This window comes from Salmo trutta, chromosome 19, assembly GCF_901001165.1.
Source record: "Salmo trutta chromosome 19, fSalTru1.1, whole genome shotgun sequence".
NCBI classification, from domain to species: Eukaryota; Metazoa; Chordata; class Actinopteri; order Salmoniformes; family Salmonidae; genus Salmo; species Salmo trutta.
In genome coordinates this window covers 10,941,419-10,964,931 of record NC_042975.1, presented here as the reverse complement: position 1 = coordinate 10,964,931, position 23,513 = coordinate 10,941,419, and the positions used below count along the sequence as shown (strand labels likewise).

The 23,513-nt window shown below is 42.2% G+C and overlaps 1 protein-coding gene across 2 annotated transcripts in view; it reads right to left on the bottom strand.

Moving 5' to 3' along the window:
• Positions 1-280: 280 nt before the first annotated feature.
• The window catches only part of LOC115153977 (glucocorticoid receptor), a 117,407-nt gene continuing 94,174 nt past the window's right edge, over positions 281-23,513 (bottom strand). For both annotated transcript variants that reach the window (XM_029699713.1, XM_029699712.1), the window contains 4 exons: positions 15,153-15,297; positions 13,154-13,284; positions 1,367-1,524; positions 281-842 (listed from right to left, as the gene is read on the bottom strand). In XM_029699713.1, coding sequence (XP_029555573.1) covers positions 672-842; positions 1,367-1,524; positions 13,154-13,284; positions 15,153-15,297 — 605 coding nt within the window. In that variant the 3' untranslated portion in view covers positions 281-671. The remainder of the gene's footprint in view (positions 843-1,366; positions 1,525-13,153; positions 13,285-15,152; positions 15,298-23,513) is intronic.

Sequence of the window (23,513 nt, the reverse complement as noted above, 5' to 3'; positions counted from 1 at the left end):
AAAGGTTGCGGAGAATGAAATTGGACATAAATGTTGGATTTCATTACCTTACATAAGGAGCTCACTCTTGCTAGTTCACTTCTGGGGATCATTAAGCTGCCCACTTGAGAAAAGAAACATGGCTGTTAAGAGGACAGAAACTGCCATTGTGAATAACAGATAGAAATACATACAAAAGTGTTTATATTAGATTCCTATGCAAAATACTTGCTTTTGACAGTTTGAGAAGAATGGCTATAGACAGCCTGCAAAGCTAAACCAAAAAAAGGCACATTTTCCCTTTTCTGATAATCCTGTGTAAAAAAAGAAGAGCAGTGTGTGCATGCATAAAATCAATTCAAAATATTAATCTCTTTTCGTTGGTAGAATTTGATTCCTCCAATCTCACAATAATCAACTGTTATGAAGTGATTCACGGTCTAAACACGATTCCAGAAAAGTTTTTGTTTGATTCAGAAGGGTCAGTCTAGTTTGTGACCTGTCGCTCGGTCACTGTGTCATTCTCCTTTGCAAGTTCTATTTCTCCACCGGAGTCCTCTGGAAACCGATTCAGGAGCACGCTCTCACTACATTAATCCGTACTGGTGGGGGTCCTGGGCCATCTGCAGGGAAAATAGGCGGGTCTGGCTGGCGGGCGGGCGAGAGGACAGAAGGCAGGGGAGGCTGGGGTTTTAAGGCATTGTGTCATGGTTTAAGGCATGAAACAGAAGGGGCTTGACGCTCCCATCTTTGAATTTCGGTAACTGGTTGCTGATGATCTCAGCCAGCATCTCCGGGAACTCCACGCTCAGGGATTTATTCACAAATGTGTAGAAACAGATCTGCAGGAGGCCCCCCACCATCTGTGGAAACATCAGGGTATTTTTTAGCGGTCTTTCACTAGCCGCACATTGGCAACAACATAGCAACATGCAAGGGTGCTTAGCTACTGTTTGGTACAGTGCACAGTGTCAAGACATCTTTCACATTGATAGCATAGCTGGAAAAGGAAGCTTGTGACACATTCTAATTAGCTCCTCTAACTCAAGAGGTTCACAAATACACATAGAATAACAACAGTGCAGTCTCGACTGCTCATCAAGCATACTGGATCTCTGTAACAGGTTGATTTGTTGGTATGTTGACGAGGAGAAGATGTAGTGTGTGTGTGTGTGTGTGTGTGTGTGTGTGTGTGTGTGTGTGTGTTGGGGATGGGCATACTCATTCATTTCATTGCATTTATTTAGGCAGGATAGGCCAAGCAGTAACACTTGCCATTGTTTACCAGGAAATCCTGGGTTCCATAAGTCCCTGGAAAACGGTGGCAAGTGTTGCTGAATGGTGTTGTGTTGCTGGGTGAGCAGGCTGGGTTTAGCCTCAGTCTCACCTCTTGCATGGAGTCCAGTAGCTTAGTAAGTTGATAGAACCTCTGCCAGTTCTGGCTGGAGTTCTCTTCCCGCTTGACGATGGCCTTCCCCAGCTCCTTGATGTAGGTCATGCGGATCTCATCAAACACAGCCTGGCTCTTCAATCCATCCTTTGGTACTGTAAGCACAAGCGAAGGAGGGCGGGAGGGAGTAAAACATACATAAACAACCTTTTACACATCATGCATTTAAGGCAGTGTATATCAATATAGTACTTACATCACGGTCATTACAAAAAAGCCATAATAAAAAGCTTGGGATGTCAAGGACGCAACCTCATTCAGTCTACCAACATTCACGCAAGACAATCTGACCTACAGCTAGCCTAGGCCAGGAAGGAGTGTCTTTTGACCCGGAGTGTCTCCTAGTCTGAACACTGCCAATTATCCTGTCGCTACGGTCTCATACACACCACCCACCCCTTCCGTACCAACCACAATTAGGTCAATGGAAAATATGCAGAACCACAGGTAACATCAATGGGTTTTATGCTGTCCCATTCTTCCCTGATGAGAGCCAGATGAAGGATCTACCGTGGACTGCAGGCTTCTGGGATCTTGGAATTGGGCCCAGGCAAAGCTGCACTCAATGGATATTATGCAAAATAACATAGGTGGGAAATTGTCAAATACTCTCCAATTGTCTTATCAGATGAGATATACAAATTGGCTTGCCCCTGGTATACTCTTTTTGGTTTGGATATAGTGAGGTTATTTTCCAAACATAGAAGAGAAGTATTTTATGCCTCTCCAGTGCAGAATAACTGACAAATCACTATTTTGGTTTGAAAGAGCAACAATATGTGTGTCATTCTCCAGCTATTAGCTTTCATCTACTTTTTAACATGAACGATGCATTGAAGTAGCAGGCAATACTAACAGGTAGGGATGCACGATATATCGGTGAACATATTGGAATCGGACGATATTAGCTAAAAATGCCGATGTGCAAAACCGACGTCAAAGCTGACATGCTTACCTATAAAACGTATGTACATGCCGTAATGACGCCACGTAAAATTTTGCCCTACACATGCAACACAGCATTCCTAGCGCACAATGTCTGCTGTGTGGATCAAGCAGTCAACAAGTCGAGCAGTCATTTCAAAGAGTAAGAAAAATTCAGTGAGACAACTCAAAAGGCAAAATCCATTAACCTGTATGGGCTAGGGAGAAGTATTTTCACGTCCGGATAAAAAAACGTACCCGATTTAAACTGGTTACTACTCTTTCCCAGAAACGAGAATATGCATATTATTAGTAGATTTGGATAGAAAACACGCTGAAGTTTCTAAAACTGTTTGAATGGTGTCTGTGAGTATAACAGAACTCATATGGCAGGCAAAAACCTAAGAAGATTCCAAGCAGGAAGTGGCCTGTCTGCGAATTTGTAGTTCTTTCTAGTCCCTTTCGAAACTACAGTATCCCTGGGGTTACGTTGCACTTTCTAAGGCTTCCATTGGCTCTCTAAAGCCTTCAGAAAGCGGATCGAGGCGTCTCCTGTCTCTGGGCAGAGTATACTAGCACAGTTTGTCAGTGGTCTGCCTGGTGACTAAGAGACTGGATATGCGCGGTCCCGCGACCATGCTGTTTTTCTTTTCCTTTTTGAATGAAAACACTATTGTCCGGTTGGAATATTATCGCTATTTTTCGAGAAAAATACCATAAAAATTGATTTTAAACAGCGTTTGACATGCTTCTAAGTAGGGTAAAGGAACATTTCGATTTTTTTTGTCACGAAATGCACTCGCGCGTTACCCTTTGGATAGTGACCTGAACGCACAGGTATTTGGACATAACTACGGATTATTTGGAACAAAAACAACATTTCTTGTGGAAGTAGCAGTCCTGGGAGTGCATTCTGACGAATATCAGCAAAGTTAATACAATTTTTCTAATACTAATTCTGAGTTTAGTGTGCCCCGAAGTTGGTGGGTGTCAAAATAGCTAGCCGTGATGGCTGAGCTATGTACTCAGAATATTGCAAAATGTGCTTTCGCCGAAAAGCTATTTTAAAATCTGACATAGCGATTGCATAAAGGAGTTCTGTATATATAATTCTTAAAATATTTTTTTTGTATTTTGTCAACGTTTATGATGAGTAATTTAGTAAATTTACCAGAAGTTTTGGGTGGGAATGCTAGTTCTGAACATCACATGCCAATGTAAAAAGCTGTTTTTGGATATAAATATGAACTTGATTGAACAAAACATGCATGTATTGTTTAACATAATGTCCTAGGAGTGTCATCTGATGAAGATCAAAGGTTAGTGCTTCATTTGGATGTGTTTTGGGTTTATGTGACATATATGCTTGCTTGGAAAATGGCTGTGTGATTATTTGTGGCTATGTACTCTCCTAACATAATCTAATGTTTTGCTTTCGCTGTAAAGCCTTTTTGAAATCGGACAATGTGGTTAGATTAACGAGAGTCTTGTCTTTAAAATGGTGTAAAATAGTCGTATGTTTGAAAAATTGAAATTATTGCATTTGAGGTTTTGTATTTCGCGCCACGCTATTCCACTGGCTGTTGAATAGAGTGGGACGGTGACGTCCCACCTTGCCCATAGAGGTTAAAGCCAAGATAATGGAATTCATTGCCCTTGACAATCAAGCGTTCTCTGTCATGGGTGATGTTGGCTTTCGCTGACTGGTTGAGCACTGGTACACACTATTTTTCAGATGTTGCCCTACCGGAGTTACACAGTAATAGCGTCACTGCTATTAGATTCAAGACATACATACTATGGAACGCTGTGTGGGTCTTTGCGTGTCAAAAAAAAATACAGTAGCACTGTTAAAGCTGCACAAAAAAGTCTGCAAACAAGCAAACACCGGCCATGAATGATGTGTTTACAATACCGCGTTGGTAATAAAGCATAATTTGTTCGACCGCAACTTCTGGGGTAGCTAGCTTTAGCTTGGTACCTAGCTAGCACCAAAACAACCAGCCTTAAAACAATGACCAGTAGAAACTGCAGTCATTTTCATTGTTCTTAGCAATGATTTAGGAATCATTGTGAGTAAGTATTAGCTAGGTTGCCACTTGTTGTTCACCTATTGAAATTGAACTTCAGTTCATGAAAATAAATAGCTAGCCAGTTACTTAACCCTGTTACCCAAAGCTAACGTTATAAGCAGCCAGCTAGCTTCATCTGGCTAGTGAGGCTTGACCGGAATTGGTTGTGAAGCTATCCACAATAAGGATTAGGCACAAGAGTGAAATTTGCGGTTTGCCTTCAAAATAAAACTATGTAATTGACAAATGAATACAAATAGTAGAATTATGCCATACTTTTATTTTGAAGGCTAACCGCAAAGTCTACTATTGCGGCTAATCCTTATTGTGGCTAGCTTCACATAGATGGGTCCGACAACCATTAATCAAATACAAACTGTCTTATAAGTTAGGGTTATTTTAGATGATGACACCTAGCTATATAGTTATCTAGCTAACTATAGCTAATGAAACAGATGTCGTTTTGCAATGTTTATGGGGAAGAACATTGTTTGCATCCATGCATCCAGCTTTTTTTTTTTATGACCAGCACTGTAGGTGCGCGAGACAACTTTACCAGCATCATAGCGATGTGAGATGAAAGTGTATTCACTATCAAAAAAAATTATGAACGTGTTAAATGTGACGTGCAGTCATATTTCAGGTCCTTTTCGGTCAACAAGCTTATTTGTCAAGTCAAATAGTGTTATCTACTGGTCATTGTTTTCTTTTTGACACGCAAAGACCCAAACGGCGTTTCATAGAAATCCTGGTTGAGAATGAAACGACTGAACGAACGAACGAACGAACAACGAAACAGCACAGCAAGTAAGTGAAAGAAATAGCTTTGGATTATGTTTTACTGGTAATGGGGACATACATAAATGCCAACAAAACACATTTTTTGTCAGTGTGGTGTGTGTGTAACCTTTATTTAATTGGCAAGTCAGTTAAGAACAAATTCTTATTTACAATGACGGCCTATCCCGGACGACGCTGGGACAATTGTGTGCCGTCCTATGGGACTCCCAATCACAGCCGGATGTGATGCAGCCTGGATTCGAACCAGGGACTGTAGTGGCGCCTCTTGCACTGAGATGCCGTGCCTTAAATCGCTGCGTCCATGTGTGTGTGTTAACTATTTAACTGTACTAGAATGCTTAAAAGGCCGCAACATTTTTTTATATTGGTTATCGGTATTGGTTTTTTTTGCAAGGAAAATATCGGATATCGGTCAAAAGACAGATCGGTGAATCACTACCAACAGGAGATATGTCTATAGGTGGGTAGTTCCACTTCTCAAAAGTCACCGAATTGAAACAATTTAGTCAGATTGAGGGATTTCACAATTTTTGGATTGTATGGATTTAAACAAAAACTATACATTGTAAAACACTCCACAATATGTATATATAAAATATAGCGGAGAGTTAGCGCTGTTACGGTGCATTCAGCACTCCAACCAGAGCTGGAGTGGAGTGGAGGAGAGCCCAATTTGACTGGAGTGCGACGTGAGATTCCAAAGACTGGAGCGTCGGCCTTCTCTTCCGCTCCAATAGTGTTCCATTAGGGTGCTTGGGGCTCCCGAGTGAAACAGCGGTCTAAGGCACTGCATCTCAGTCCTAGAGGCGTCACTACAGACCCTGGTTCAATTCCAGCCTGTATCACAACCGGCCGTGATTGGGAGTCCTATAGGGCGGAGCACAATTGGCCCAGCGTCGTCCGGGTTTGGCCGAGGTAGGCCGTCATTGTAAATAAGAATTTGTTCTCAACTGACTTACCTAGTTAAATAAAGGTTAAATAATATAGATTTTTTAAAGTGGCTCACTTTCTCGAGCTCAGGGCATGCCTGGTCCAGCATGCATTTGTAGTCCACTTGTGTGCTGCTATAGCCCCTTGCTTTAGCTACTGTCATGGAGTAGCTAAATATTTCCATAAAGAAATTGATAAAACATACAGGTGCAAAATCGAGGTGACTTACAAAGATGAGGACCAGGAGCAAGAGAGAGAGAGTGGTGATCTAATGTTCACAACTAAAAAAATCATTGAGAAATCTGAAAAGACACATATCCCGAAAGCATGATGCTGTACTTGTTACACACACACGCTAAAATAAAGGAACGAGTTGGGTAGCTAATTAAGTATCATTGTAGCAAAGTATTTATAAACTAAAAAACAGATCTCTTAAAAGTTTCCTTAATTTTTATTATATTATCTACAGTTGAAGTCTGAAGTTTACATACACAGATTGGAGTCATTAAAACACATTTTTCAGCCACTCCACAAATTTCTTGTTAAACTATAGTTTTGGCAAGTCGGTTAGGACATCAACTTTGTGCATGACAAGTAATTTTTCCAACAATTGTTTACAGACAGATTATTTCACTTATAATTCACTGCATCACAAGTCCAGTGTGTCAGAAGTTTACATACATTAAGTTGACTGTGCCTTTAAAGAGCTTGGAAAATTACAGAAAATGATGTCATGGCTTAAGAAGCTTCTGATAGGCTAATTGACATCATTTGAGTCAATTGGAGGTGTACCTGTGGATGTGTTTCAAGGCTTACCTTCAAACTCAGTGCCTCTTTGCTTGACATCATGGGAAAATCAAAAGAAATCAGCAAAGACCTCAGAAAAAAAATTGTAGACCTCCACAAGTCTGTTTCATCCTTGGGAGCAATTTTCAAATGCCTGAAGGGACCACACTCATCTGTACAAATAATAGTACGCAAGTATAAACACCATGGGACCGCGCAGCCGTCATACCGCTCAGGAAGGAGACGTGTTCTGTCTCCTAGAGATGAACGTACTTCGGTGCGAAAAGTGCAAATCAATCCCAGAACAACAGCAAAGGACTTTGTGAAGATGCTGGAGGAAACGGGTACAAAAGTACCTATATCCACAGTAAAACTAGTCCTATATCGACATAACCTGAAAGGCTGCTCAGGAAGGAAGAAGCCACTGCTCCAAAACCGCCATAAAAAGCAAGACTACGGTTTGCAACTGCACATGGAGACAAAGATTGTACTTTTTGCAGAATTGTCCTCTGGTCTGATGAAACAAAAATAAAACTGTTTGGCCATCATTATGTTTGGAGGAAAAAGGGGGAGGCTTGCAAGTTGAAAAACACCATCCCAACCGTGAAGCACAGGGGTGGCAGCATCATGTTGTGGGGGTGCTTTGCTGCAGGAGGGACTGGTGCCCTTCACAAAATAGATGGCAACATGAGGAAGGACAATTATGTGGATATATTGAAGCGGCATCTCAAGACATCAGTCAGGAAGTTAAAGTTTGGTCGCAAATGGGTCTTCCAAATGGACAATGACCCCAAGCATACTTCCAAAGTTGTGGCAAAATGGCTTAAGGACAACAAAGTCAAGGTATTGGAGTGGCCATCACAAAGCCCTGACCTCCATCCTTTAGAAGATTTGTGGGCAGAACTGAATAAGCGTGTGCGAGCAAGAAGCCCAACAAACCTGACTCAGTTACACCAGCTCTGTCAGGAGGAATGGGACAAAATTCACTCAACATATTGTGGGAAGCTTGTGGAAGGCTACCCGAAATGTTTGACCCAAGTTAAACAATTTAAAAGGCAATGCTACCAAATACTAATTGAGTGTATGTAAACATTGACCCACTGGAAATTTGATGAAAGAAATAAAAGCTGAAATAAATAATTCCCTCTACTATTATTCTGACATTTTACATTCTTAAAATAAAGACGTCATCCTAACTGACATAAGACGGAATTTTTACTAGGATTAAATGTCAGCAATTGTGAAAAACAGTTTAAATGTATTTGGCTAAGGTGTATGTGAACTTCTGACTTCAACTGTATATACAATAGGCCATAATTGATTTTGGCCCAATAGCCCTGGCATATTCCAACTTTCAAGGAGATTTCTGTTTTGATTGCGTTATTTTGCTTGAAAACCCTTAGGCCTACATATAGAAACAAAACAAAAGAACTCTGCATCTCTGCCCAGCCTGGCAAGAGTGGCCAAAAGGGTGTTTTGCATCCCCAGTGGCTCTGCAAGCACCGACAGGATGTTCTCCGCTGCTGACCAGCTCTCCAGGCACCATCGCATGACTCTGGCCAAACTGGTGTTTCTAAAAATGAATTTACAGTCACTGTAGACTGAGCCTAATAAGGCATTTTTCATTTAATTAGCATTTAATTCTAAGTAAGTGACAGCCTATATAGACCACAATGATTTAATACAACAAAATGTTGTTTAAACGCTGAGCACTTAATGTCCGACTCCCTAACCAGCCTCTAGTGTGTCACACTCACAAATGATTCACAATGCATTTCTTTGTAGGCTATAGCCTTGAAAATAATTTATATATAGCCTAAATAATTCATTTTGGTTCCTTCTTAGGCTCCCTGTCTGACTCCTGACCTATTTAGTGTTTATATGTTGTTTAATATGACATTTCTTACATCCACCTTTTTGTTTAATATAATCGATTTTATTCAAATCATATGGTTTGGTGGTTTCAATATTTCACAACCAAATGGTAGGTTCAGGTAGTCACAAAAACGGATGGCTGTTGGTTAAATTGTGATTTTTTTTCCTGTCAGTGAGGAGCGGATTTTAGCAGAGCGGTTGAAAGGGACGTGGAGCGGTGCACAGTCACCGCTCCATAAGCAGAATTTATGACCGTTCAACTCTGCTCACATACTCAGCCTCCAACTGGTAATTACTAGTTAAATCTGAATCCTTGTTACAAGGGATATCGAAGCTTGTTGTGTGCAACAGGAAGTGGCAATTGAATACAAGCTTCACAAAATTTTTTATTGTTAAAATACACTGCTCAAAAAAATAAAGGGAACACTTAACACAATGTAACTCCAAGTCAATCACACTTCTGTGAAATCAAACCACTTAGGAAGCAACACTGATTGACAATAAATTTCACATGCTGTTGTGCAAATGGAATAGAAAACAGGTGGAAATTATAGGCAATTAGCAAGACACCCCCAATAAAGGAGTGGTTCTGCAGGTGGGGACCACAGACCACTTCTCAGTTCCTTTGCTTCCTGGCTGATGTTTTGGTCACTTTTGAATGCTGGCGGTGCTTTCACTCTAGTGGTAGCATGAGACGGAGTCTACAACCCACACAAGTGGCTCAGGTAGTGCAGCTCATCCAGGATGGCACATCAATGCGAGCTGTGGCAAGAAGGTTTCCTGTGTCTGTCAGCGTAGTGTCCAGAGCATGGAGGCGCTACCAGGAGACAGGCCAGTACATCAGGAGACGTGGAGGAGGCCGTAGGAGGGCAACAACCCAGCAGCAGGACCGCTACCTCCGCTTTTGTGCAAGGAGGAGCAGGAGAAGCACTGCCAGAGCCCTGCAAAATGACCTCCAGCAGGCCACAAATGTGCATGTGTCTGCTCAAACGGTCAGAAACAGACTCCATGAGGGTGGTATGAGATGAGGGCCCGACATCCACAGGTGGGGGTTGTGCTTACAGCCCAACACCGTGTAGGACGTTTGGCATTTGCCAGAGAACACCAAGATTGGCAAATTCGCCACTGGCGCCCTGTGCTCTTCACAGATGAAAGCAAGTTCACACTGAGCACGTGACAGAGTCTGGAGACGCTGTGGAGAACGTTCTGCTGCCTGCAACATCCTCCAGCATGACCGGTTTGGCGGTGGGTCAGTCATGGTGTGGGGTGGCATTTCTTTGGGGGGCCGCACAGTACTCCATGTGCTCGCCAGAGGTAGCCTGACTGCCATTAGGTACCGAGATGAGATCCTCAGACCCCTTGTGAGACCATATGCTGGTGCAGTTGGCCCTGGGTTCCTCTTAATGTAAGACAATGCTAGACCTCATGTGGTTGGAGTGTGTCAGCAGTTCCTACAAGAGGAAGGCATTGATGCTATGGACTGGCCCGCCCGTTCCCCAGACCTGAATCCAATTGAGCACATCTGGGACATCATGTCTCGCTCCATCCACCAACGCCACGTTGCACCACAGACTGTCCAGGAGTTGGCGGATGCTTTAGTCCAGGTCTGGGAGGAGATCCCTCAGGAGACCATCCGCCACCTCATCAGGAGCATGCCCAGGCGTTGTAGGGAGGTCATACAGGCACGTGGAGGCCACACACACTACTGAGCCTCATTTTGACTTGTTTTAAGGACATTACATCAAAGTTGGATCAGCCTGTAGTGTGGTTTTCCACTTTAATTTTGAGTGTGACTCCAAATCCAGACCTCCATGGGTTGATAAATTGGATTTCCATTGATTATTTTTGTGTGATTTTGTTGTCAGCACATTCAACAATGTAAAGAAAAAAGTATTTAATAAGATTATTTCTTTCATTCAGATCTAGGATGTGTTGTTTAAGTGTTCCCTTTATTTTTTTGAGCAGTATATTTCTAGCCTGTCTAACTTTAACAGGGTTGATGTGTTTTTCTCAACCCACTCAGGTTTCCAGCACAAAACACCAGACAAAAATGGCCAAAAAGAGTAGAACTAGCTCACCTGCTTTTATAATATGATGTGGCTATTAGATGTTCAATGTTTCACCATATTAAAATGAGAGTTCAGTTCACCTCAGGGTTAACCTAAACATTTGGGACAGATAAATAATCCAATGACTGTCAAAGCAACAAACTAAGGCTTTACCATAGTTAGGTTTCCATCCAATAGGGTCAGTTAGAGAGAGTCAGTAGCTAGGTTTCCACCCAAGAGGGTCAGTTAGAGAGTCAGTAGCTAGGTTTCCATCCAATAAGGTCAGTTAGAGAGAGTCAGTAGCTAGGTTTCCATCCAAGAGGGTCAGTTAGAGAGTCAGTAGCTAGGTTCCCATCCAATAGGGTCAGTTAGAGAGAGTCAGTAGCTAGGTTTCCATCCAATAGGGTCAGTTAGAGAGTCAGTAGCTAGGTTTCCATCCAATAGGGTCAGTTAGAGAGAGTCAGTAGCCATGTTTCCATCCAATTGGTGACAGAATTTCATGCAAATATTCTAAAATACGCTTTTTTAAAAGCACATTTTCCTACCAGTGGCGTTCCCACCAAACTGACTTGTTGCAGATAAAAATCAGTGTGTGATGTTGTAGGGCACACATTTACTTTTTTGCTTAAGTTTTCATGTACCAAATAAAAGTCTAATGTTCAATGCGTTTTCATCACATTTTCAACTCTACCAACAGTTGTCACAAAAACTGTTGTGTTAAATAGCAAATGGGCCTACTCTTGTCTTGGCACGTGTTCTAGCCAAAAGCTAGCAGATAGTGTGCAGGTAGGCTAGTCTACATGATGAGATTGATTGCCTTTTTGACAAATAAAAACAAGCACTGAACATCATGTCACCAGAATAAGACACTCAACATTTATTGTAAAGCAGCATCAAGCGCATACATACCATGCACTTTCCACACCCTGTGATTTCAATCATAATTTGTTTTATCTAAAGGCGTTTCCACAATAAATTCTCGCATAATACATTTTACCGACACAAAAAGTTCCCACCATTTCAAATGAAGAAATTTCCTTAACAGCTGTTGTGCTATTTTTCTTTTATATACGATATGACCTTTCTCGCATAAAAACTGTGGGTGGAAACGTGGCTACTGATGGTGATAACTGAGGAAACATTATGGGGTTAAGTGGGTTAAAATCTTCCTAGAAGACACAAATGGAGCATGGAGGAACATGTCAAAATGCAGACTTTTTACATCGATTTTTTTTTAACTCAATATTGGTTCAGAATTTCTATTTAAAATAGCAAAGGGACGCAAAAAAGGTACAACATTTTCGTAGAATGACCCAGGTCTATTGTAAGTCGCTCTGGATAAGAGCGTCTGCTAAATGACTTAAATGTAAATGTCTATAATAGCAGGCAATATGTCAACATCGATCAAAAATGGTCCCCTTGTCTATTTCCTTGACATTTCCAGTTGTGGATATCATTATTGATGAGACAAAAATAAAACGTGAAAATGTCTGTCAGTCCTGTGTAAGAGGAAATCAAGGATGATTGCTCACTGGTTTAAAAAACAAAAGCACAGCTCTGTCTGTAAATATAATTTTAATTTCCCTAAGAAGCAATCAAAAGACAAGTGTGTGCTCCTTTCAACACTACTCACTGAGTAATTTGAAAGCCTTTAAAAGCTTTTTTCCCCCAGTCAATCTAAGTCAACAACACAGCAATAAGCAGTGTTTTCTGCTTAAATATGTTTCGGTAATGGTTTGTCATGCTGGGACTTTTTTTTTACCGAGGCCTCATTTGTACAAAGCTAATTGAAAAACTGAAGCTTCAGTTGTCTGTCTGGATTACCTCCTCTTCTGTACTTTGAGACGTCAAAACATTTGTTCTGCTTTTCCCCAGCCTGTTCCTTTCAAACTGTGTTGGACTTCTAAAATGAATAACTGTTTAAATCTACAGGAGATCAGCTCCCACTCAGCCCAGTCCAGCTCTTCTCTGTCCTGGCACCCCAATGGTGGAACAAGCTTCCCCCTAATGTCAGGACAGCGGAGTCTCTACCCATCTTCTGAAAACGTCTCAAACCCTACCTCTTCAAAAGAGTATCTATCTTAAATCCCATGGCATGTGGTTGTCTCAACTAGCCATCTTAAGATGAATGCATTCATTTTAAGTTGCTCCGGATAAGAGCACCTGCTAAATTACTAAAATTATTCAGGTAATATTTTTATGTTATACTTTTACAAATATGACAATGAAAAACATAGTATACAAATCATACTGTATAACTAAGAATCACTGTAAATGTTGTACTGTACCTGTGCTGAGCAGCAGCAGGACTTTCATACACAGGTACTCATCATAAGACACCTGCAGCCTCACAAACTCAGTGGAGATCTTCAGCATCTGCTCACACTGGTCGGTCATGTAAGGCAACTTCATCCTCTCACTGACACACACACACACACACACACACACACACACACACACACACACACACACACACACGATAATCAACACCTTGGATGGACAGTATGTCCTCTCTCTTCACTTTGTCCAGGATATATATACAGTACCAGTCAAAAGTTTGGACACCTACTCATTCAAGGGTTTTTTTAGTTTTTTTTACTATTTTCTACATTGTAGAATAATAGTGAAGACAATAGTGAACTATGAAATAGCACATTTGGAATCATGTAGTAACCAAAAAAGTGTTATTTGAGATTCTTCAAAAGAAGCCACCCTTTTCCAAAAGTGTGCAAAGCTGTCATCAAGGCATTCTCTCAACCAGCTTCACCTGGAATGCTTTTCCAACAGTCTTGAAGAAGTTCCCACATATGCTGGGCACTTGTTGGCTGCTTTTCCTTCACCCTGTGGTCCAACTCATCCCAAACCATCTCATTTGGGTTGAGATTGGGTGATTGTGGAGGCCAGGTCATCTGATGCAGCACTCCATCACTCTCCTTATGTGTCAAATAGCCCTTACACAGCCTGGAGGTGTGTTGGGTCATTGTCCTGTTGAAAAACAAATGATAGTCCCACTAAGCGCAAACCAGATTGGATGGTGTATCGCTGCAGAATGCTGTGGTAGCCATGCTGCTTAAGTTTGGCTTGAATTCTAAATAAATCAGGGACAGTGTCACCAGCAGAGCACCCCCACACCATCACACCTCCTCCATGCTTCACGGTGGGAACCACACATGCGGAGATCATCCGTTCACCTACTCTGTGTCTCACACGGCGATTCGAACCAAAAATCTCAATTTGGACTCACCAGACCAAAAGACAGATTTCCACTGGTCTAATGTCCATTCCTCGTGTTTCTTGGCCCAAGTAAGTATCTTCTTCTTATTGGTGTCCTTTAGTAGAGGTTTCTTTGCAGCAATTCGACCATAAAGGCCTGATTCACACAGTCTCCTCTGAACAGTTGATGTTGAGATGTGTCTGTTACTTGAACTCTGAAGCATTTATTTGGGCTGCAATTTCTGAGGCTGGTAACTCTAATGAACTTATCCTCTGCAGCAGAGGTAACTCTGTCTTCCTTTCCTGTGGCGGTCCTCATGAGAGCCAGCTTCATCATAGCACTTTGTTTTTGCGACTGCACTTGAATAAACTTTTACATTTCTTGAAATTTTCCGGATTGACTGACCTTCATGTCTTAAAGTAATGGACTGTCATTTCTCTTTGCTTATTTGAGCTGTTCTTACCATAATATGAACTTGGTATTTTACCAAATAGCCCTATCTTCTGTATACCACCCCCACCTTGTCACAACAGAACTGATTGGCTCAAACGCATGAAAAAGGAAATAAATTACACAAACTAACTTTAAAAAAAGGCACATCTGTTCATTTAAATGCATTCAAGGTGACTACCTCATGAAGCTAATTGAGAGAATGTCAAGAGTGTGCAAAGCTGTCATCAAGGCAAAGGGTGGCTACTTTGAAGAACCTCAAATATAAAATATATTTTTTTATTTGTTTAACACTTTTGGGTTACTACATGATTCCATGTGTGTTCTTTCATAGTTTTGATGTCTTCACTATTATTCTACAATGTAGAAAATAGTAAAAATAAAGAAAAAAACCCTGGAATGAGTAGGTGTGTCAACTTTTGACTGGTACTGTATATATACACACTGTAAATATGCATAAATGTTTCATTCAGGCAATCCATATCATAAAGAGGGTTTAACTAGTGATTCATAGAAACCCACCTACCACCCAGGCTGACCTTTCATCTCCAGAGCCCCCAGCCAGCTACTGCCCTCCTAGGTGTATTCCTGACCCCTCTCTATCTCTTACTCTCTGAACTTACTCATTAATAACCAGGTCAGGGGCGAAGCACAACATCCCTCCGTTACACTGCTGGTAGGAGCGCCAGCCCAAGCCGAACGACATGAGGAACAGCCAGGAGCACTGCAGCAGGGTCATCTGGTCATCCAGGTGAAGGTTCCGGAACCCTGCACAAAACAGACAACCCACAGAGCATTGGTCAGGATTGCAGTGTTGTTAGTGCTATTCTTTTGAGTGAGCTATAATGCTGATAAAATTACTCAGTGGCCAGTTTATTAGGTACACCCATCTAGTACCAGATCAACCCCCCCTTTGCCTCCAGAACAGCCTGAATTCGTTGGGCATGGAAACGTGGTTCAATTTGTATAAAGGGACCTAACGTGTGCCAGGAAAACATTCCTTACACCCTTACACCACCAGCAATTACCGCTGACACTAGGCAGGATGGGGCCATGGACTTATGCTGCTTACACAAAATCCTGACTGCCAACAGCATGACAACAGGAACCAGGATTCGTCAGACCAGGCAGTGTTTTTCTACTCCTCCTTGTCCATTGGAGCTGCTTCTTTTTTTTAGCTGATAGAAATGGAACCCAGTGTGGTCGTCTGCTGAAATAGCCCCGCCGTGACAAGGACCAATGAGTTCTGAGATGCCGTTCTGCACACCTCAGTTGTACTGAGCCATTATTTGCCTGTTTGTGGCCTGCCTGTTCGCTTGCACAATTCTTGCCATTCTCCTTCGACCTCTCATCAAGGAGCTGTTTCCGCCCACAGGTCTTCCGCTGACTGGTGGTGTACCTCATTAACTGACCATGTACCTAATTAACTGAATATGTTAATTTGATCAAAACATTGATATAATAAGACCAAGGTAAGACGAAGATAGGTCATTTTAATACACTGTACTGCAGTGTTGTTAGTAGTGGTCTTTCAAATAACAATTCTAATACAATTATACAGTACATGTTTATTTGATCAGAACATTGCCATGCTGTGGAGCACAAATATTCCAGGGGGCAGAATTTCAACCGGTTTCTGCATGGTTACTATGACGTAATTTCAACAACTGTTGCCCACTTGGATGTTGTCTGTTTGAACAATCGCAAGATGAGAAATATTCTCTCCCCTTTGGTGTTACCAGCTTGGCTGAGCTAAGGATTCCTTGAATGTGCAAAAGCACTGTACGCTTCCTCGATATCCAAATTCCATTAGGCTTGGGCAATATACTGTGTATACCATATACCGGGGTATTTCGAAATACATACGGTATGACTTTCAGTAACGTTTAAACCCTGCCTCGTGATGCATGTTATGCCACTGCTTATAATTAATTAGAGGTTAAGTATAACTATAAGAAATCTAAGATGTGAAATGAAATCCAGCTCAGGGCTCCAGCTATGCATTTGGTTTGCTAACTTGCTAGCTACAGTGCCTTCAGAAAGTCTTCACACCACTTGACATTTTCCAAATTTTGTTGTGTTACAAAGTGGAATTAAAATTAAATAATTTCTTGTCAACAATCTACACAAAATACTCTAATGTCAAAGTGGAAGAAAAATTCAAATATTTGGGAAAATATTATTAGATATAAAACAATTAGATAAAGTATTCAGCCCCTGAGTCAATACATGTTAGAATCACCTTTGGCAGAGATTACAGCTGTGAGTCTTTGTGGTTAAGTCTCTAAAAGCTTTCCATACCTGGATTGTGCAACATTTGCCCATTATTATTTTCTAAATTCTTCAAGCTCTGTGAAGTTGGTTGTTGATCATTGCTAGACAACCATTTTCATGTCTTGCCATAGATTTTCAAGCCGATTTTAGTCAAAACTATGACTCGGCCACATTCACTGTCTTGTGTTTTATGTTAATGTTATGCTGAAATATGAATTAATCTCCTAGTGCCTTTTGGAAAGACTGAACCAGGTTTTCCTCTAGGATATTGCCTGTGCTTAGCTCCATTTTGTTTATTTTTATCCTGACGAACTCCCCAGTCCTTAACAATTACAAGCATACCCATAACATGATACAGCCACCACCACGGTTGAAAATATGGAGAGTGGTACTGTGTTGTCTTGAATTTGCCCCAAAAATAGCACTGTATTCAGGACAAAGTTAATTGCTTTATCACATTCTTTGCAGTATTACTTTAATGGCTTGTTTTATTTATTTAGTTTAATTTCACCTTTAACCAGGTAGGCCATTTGAGAACAAGTTCTCAATTACAACTGCGACCTGGCCAAGATAAAGCATAGCAGTGCGACAAAAACAACTGTACAGTCAATAACACAAAAGAAAAGACAAATAGAAAGATCTATGAACAGTGTGTGCAAATGTAGAAGAGTAGGGAGGTAGGCAATAAATAGGCCATAGAGGCGAAAATAATTACAATTTAGCATTAATACTGGAGTGATATGTGCAGATGATGATGTGCAAGTAGAGATACTGGGGTGAAAAGGAGCAAGAGGGTAAGTAACAATATGAGGATGAGGTAGTGCTATTTACAGATTGGCTACGTACAGGTACAGTGATCAGTAAGTTGCTCTGACAGCTGACACTTAAAGTTAGAGAGGGAGATAAGTCTCCAGCTTCAGAGATTTTTGCAATTTGTTCCAGTCATTGGCAGCAGAGAACTGGAAGGAGAGGCGGCCAAAGGAAGTGTTGGCTTCGAGGATGACCAGTGCAACATACCTGCTGGAGTGCGTGCTACGGGTGGGTGTTGCTATGGTGACCAATGACCTGAGATAAGGTGGGGCTTTACCAAGCAAAGACTTATAGATGACCTGGAGCCAGTGGGTTTGGCGACGGATATGTAGTGAGGTCCAGCCAACGAGAGCATAGAGGTCGCAGTGGTGTGTAGTATATGGGGCTTTGGTGATAAAACGGATGGCACTGTGATAGACCACATCCAGTTTGCTGAGTAGAGTGTTGGAGGCTATTTTGTAAATGACATCGCCAAAGTCAAGGATCGGTAGGATAGTCAGTTTTACGAGGGTATATTTGGCGGCATGAGTGAAGGATGCTTTGTTGCGAAATAGGAAGCTGATTCTAGATTTAATTTTGGATTGGAGATGTTTAATGTGAGTCTGGAAGGAGAGTTTACAGTCTAACCAGACACCCAGGTATTTGTAGTTGTCCACATATTCTAGGTCAGAACCGTCTAGTCAGGAGGGAGGGTGCGGGCAGCAATCGGTTGAAGAGCATGCACTTAGTTTTACCAGCATTTAAAAGCAGTTGGAGGCCACGGAAGGAGTGTTGTATGGCATTGAAGCTCGTTTGGAAGTTTGTTAGCACAGTGTCTAAAGAAGGGCCAGATGTATACAGAATGGTGTCGTCTGCGAGGAGGTGGATCGGAGAATCACCAGCAGCAAGAGCGACATCATTGATATATACAGAGAAAACAGTCGGCCCGAGAATTGAACCCTGTGGCACCCCCATAGACTGCCTGAGGTCCGGACAACAAGCCCTCCGATTTGACACACTGAACTCTGTCTGAGAAGTAGTTGGTGAACCAGGCGAGGCAGTCATTTGAGAAGCCAAGGCTATTGAGTCTGCCGATAAGAATGCGGTGATTGAGTCGAATGCCTTGGCCAGGTCGATGAAGACGGCTGCACAGTACTGTCTTTTATCGATGGCGGTTATGATATCGTTTAGGACCTTCAGCGTGACTGAGGTGCACCCATGACCAGCCCGGAAACCAGATTGCATAGTGGAGAAGGTACGGTGGGATTCGAAATGGTCGGTGATCTGTTTATTAACTTGGTTTTCGAAGATTTTAGAAAGACCTATATCCATCCTGCCCAGCATAACAGTTTTGGTCTAAGGTGTCTCCCCCTTTGAAGAGGGGGATGACCGCGGCAGCTTTCCAATCTTTGGGGATCTCAGACGATACGAAAGAGGTTGAATAGGCTAGTAATAGGGGTTTCAACCATTTCAACTGATAATTTTAGAAAGAGTGGGTCCAGATGGTCTAGCCCAGCTGATTTGTAGGGATCGAGATTTTGCAGCTCTTTCAGAACATCAGCTGTTTGTATTTGGGTAAAGGCGAAGTGGTGGGGGGTGGGGTTGGGCAAACTGCTACAGGGGGTGCTGAGGTGTTGGCCGGGGTAGGGGTAGCCAGGTGGAAAGCATGGCCAGCCGTTGAAAAACGCTTATTGAAATTATTGATTATCGTACATTTATCGGTGGTGACAGTGTTTCCTATCCTCAGTGCAGTGGGCAGCTGGGAGGAGGTGCTCATATTCTCCATGGACTTTACAGTGTCCCAGAACTATTTGGAGTTAGTGCTACAGGAAGCAACTTTTCTTTTTAAAAAGCTAGCCTTAGCTTTCCTAACTGACTGAGAATTTTGCTTCCTGACTTCACTGAAGAGATGCATATCGCGGGGGCTAATCGATGCTAATGCAGAACGCCACAAGATGTTTTTGTGCTGGTCAAGGGCAGTCAAGTCTGGGGTGAACGAAGGGCTATATCTGTTCTTAGTTCTACATTGTTTGAATGGGGCATGCTTATTTAAGATGGAGAGGAAAGCACTTTTGAAGAGCAACCAAGCATCCTCTACTGACGGGATGAGGTCAATATCCTTCCAGGATACTCGGGCCAGGTCGGTTAGAAAGGCCTGCTCGCTGAAGTGTTTTAGGGAGCGTTTGACAGTGATGAGGGGTGGTCGTTTGACCGCGGACCCATTACGGACTCAGGCAATGAGGCAGTGATCGCTGAGATCCTGGTTGAAGACAGCAGAGGTGTATTTAGAAGGCAAGTTGGTCAGGATGATATCTAAGAGGGTGCCCATGGTCACTGGTAGGTTCCTTGATAATTTGTGTGAGATTGAAGGCTGTAGGACGGCCGGGATGTTAAGCATGTCCCAGTTTAGGTCCCCTAACAGTACGAACTCTGAAGATAGATTTGGGGGGGGGGGGGGGGGGGGTCAATTCACATAGTGTCCAGGGCACAGCTGGGGGCTGAAGGGGGTCTACAACAAACGGCAATGGTGAGAGACTTGTTTCTGGAAAAGGTGGATTTTTAAAAGTAGAAGCTCGAATTGTTTGGGCACAGACCTGGATAGTATGACAGAACTCTGCAGGCTCTCTCTGCAGTAGATTGCAACTGCACCCCCTTTGGCAGTTCTATCTTGTCAGAAAATGTTATAGTTAAGGATGGAGATTTCAGGATTTTTGGTGGCCTTCCAAAGCCAAGATTCAGACACGGCTAGGACATCCGGGTTGGCGGAGTGTGCTAAAGCAGTGAATAAAACAAACTTAGGGAGGAGGCTTCTAATGTTAACATGCATGAAACCAAGGCTTTTACGGTTACAGAAGTCAACAAATGAGAGCGCCTGGAGAATGGGAGTGATGCTGGGGGCTGCAGGGCCTGGATTAACCTCTACATCACCAGAGGATCAGAGGAGGAGTAGGATAAGAGTACGGCTAAAAGAACTGGTCATCTAGTGCGTTCGGAACAGAGTAAAGGGGGCAGGTTTCTGGGCACGGAAGGATAGATTCAAGGCATAATGTACAGACAAGGGTATGGTAGGATGTGAGTAGTGGAGGTAAGCCTAGGCATTGAGTGACGATGAGAGAGGTTTTGTCTCTAGAAGCACCATTTAAGCCAGGTGCGGTCACCGCATATGTGGGGGATGGAACAGGACTAGCTAAGGCATATTGAGCAGGGCTGGAGGCTCTACAGTGAAATAAGACAAAAATTACTAGCCAAAATAGCAATAGACAAGGCATATTGACAGAGAGAGGCATGTGTAGCCAAGTAATCATAGGGTCCAGCGAGTAGCTAGGCGAGCTGGAGGCACAGAGATTGACAGCTAGCAGGTCGGGGCTAGCATATGGGCCTCAAGGGGATGTCACAATGGAAGAGCCCGTTACGTTGGTAGACCAGTCGTGATGGATCGGCGGGGTTCCATGTCGGCAGCAAAGGGTCCAGGCCAATTGGCAAAAGAGGTAATTGAAGCCCAGGAATTGCTTGATAGATTTCTTTGGCTAGCCGTGAGATGGGCCTAGATTCGAGGATAGCTCCAGGCTAACTGGTGCTTGCTTCGGAACATAGACGTTAGCCAGGAGTAGCCCTTCGGATAGCAGCTTGCTAACTGTGATGAACCGGAGTAAAGGTTCAAAGATTGCGGTAGGAATCCGGCGATATGGTGGAGAAAAGCAGTCCGATATGCTCTGGGTTGATATCGCGCTGTGCAGGCTGGCAGGAGTTGACCGGGCCGAAGCTGGCAGATGTCAGAGTTAACAGTGATGACCGCAAGCACTGACTACTAGCTAGTTAGCTGGCTAGCTTCTGAAGGGGGTTACAGTTCTAAAGTATTAAAAATAGCAGATCCATACCACATTGGGTGAGGCGGGTTGCAGAAGAGTATGTTCAGTCCGTAGATGGAAAAATGAGATCTTGGAAGAGTTGTTGCAAACAGGATGCATGTTTTGGAATATTTGTATTATGTACAGGCTTCCATCTTGTCACACAATTAGGTTAGTATTGTGGAGTTACTACAATGTTGAGCCATCTTCAGCTTTTCTATCACAGCCATTAAACTCTGTAACTGTTTTAAAGTCACCATTTGCCTCATGGTGAAATCCCTGTGCGGTTACCTTCCTCTCTGGCAACTGAGTTAGGTAGGGCACCTGCATCTTTGTAGTGACTGGGTGCATTAAATCACCATCCAAAGTGTAATTAATCTCTTCACCATGCTCAAAGGGTTTTTCAATGTCTGCTTATTTTTTTTTGTATCCATCTACCAATAGGTGCCCTTCTTTTGAAGGCATTAAAAAACCTCCCTGGTCTTTGTGGTTAAATCTGGACAGAAATTAGGTAGTCATACAAAAACTAATGTTTTCACTATTATTGCACACAAAGTCCATGCAACTTAAGCACATTTTTTAGACTTCACTTATTTAGGCTTGCCATAACAAAGGGGTTGAACATTAAGTTTTTCACTTTTAATGAATTTGTAAAAATTCAGAGAAACATTATTCCACTTTGACATTATGGGGTATTGGGTGAAGGCCAGTGATTATTTTTTTTTAATAAATAAAAAATATTCAGGCTGCAACAAAGTGTGAATATTTTCTGGAGGCACTGTAAGCAGTCAGAGCAGAGACATTAAATCTCCTGGATCAAGATTCATTTTGCCTAAATTGTTTTGAAATAGTGCACCTTGTGTGCACTTCTGGTTATACCGTATATCCCTGTATGAAACAGAAACGCCCAATCTTATATTCCATTATTATTAACAACAATTATAAAGCTCAATACATTTTTTATTTTTTTTTAAGTTAACCACGCCCTCGCAGAAATGTAATTAGCATTATGAAGAAAGAAATCTGGCAGTTTTATAATATATATATATATATATATATATACACACACACACACACGCACCAGTCCAAAGTTGACACCTACTCATTCCAGGGTTTTTCTTTATTTTCTACATTGTAGAATAATAATGAAGACATCAAAACTATGAAATAACACATATGGAATCATGTAGTAACCTAAAAAAGTTGTTAAACAAATCTAAATATATTTGAGATTCTTCAAAGTAGTCACCCATTGCCTTGATGACAGCTTTGCACACTCTTGGCATTCTCTCAACCAGCTTCATGAGGCAGTCACCTGGAATGCATTTCAATTAACAGGTGTGCCTTGTTAAAAGTTTATTTGTGGAATCTTTCCTTCTTAATGTGTTTGAGCCAATCAGTAGTGTTGTGACAAGGTAGGGCTGGTATACAGAAGATAGGGCTATTTGGTAAAAGACCAAGTCCATATTACGCAAGAATGGCCCAAATAAGCAAAGAGAAACGACAGTCCATCATCACTTTAAGACATGAAGGTCAGTCAATGTAGAACATTTCAAGAACTTTGAAAGTTTCTTCAAGTGCAGTCGCAAAAACCATATAGCGCTATGATGAAGCTGGCTCTCATGAGGACCGCCACAGGAAAAGAAGACCCAGAGTTGCCTCTGCTGCAGAAGATAAGTTAGTGTTAACTGCACCTCAGAAATTGCAGCCCAAATAAATGCTTCATAGTTCAAGTAGCAGACACATCTCAACATCAACTGTTCAGAGCAGACTGCGTGAATAAGGCCTTCATGGGCCTATCATTTATTTTTCAACAGGATAATGACTCAAAACACACCATCAGGCTGTGTAAGGGCTATCTGACCAATAAGGAGAGGGATGGAGTGCTGCATCAGATGACCTGGCCTCCACAATCACCCGACCTCAACCCAATTGAGATGGTTTGGGATGAGTTGGACCGAAGAGTGAAGGAAAAGCAGCCAACAAGTGCTCAGCATATGTGGGAACTCCTTCAAAACTGTTGGAAAAGCATTCCAGGTGAAGCTGGTTGACAGAATGCCTAGAGTGTGCAAA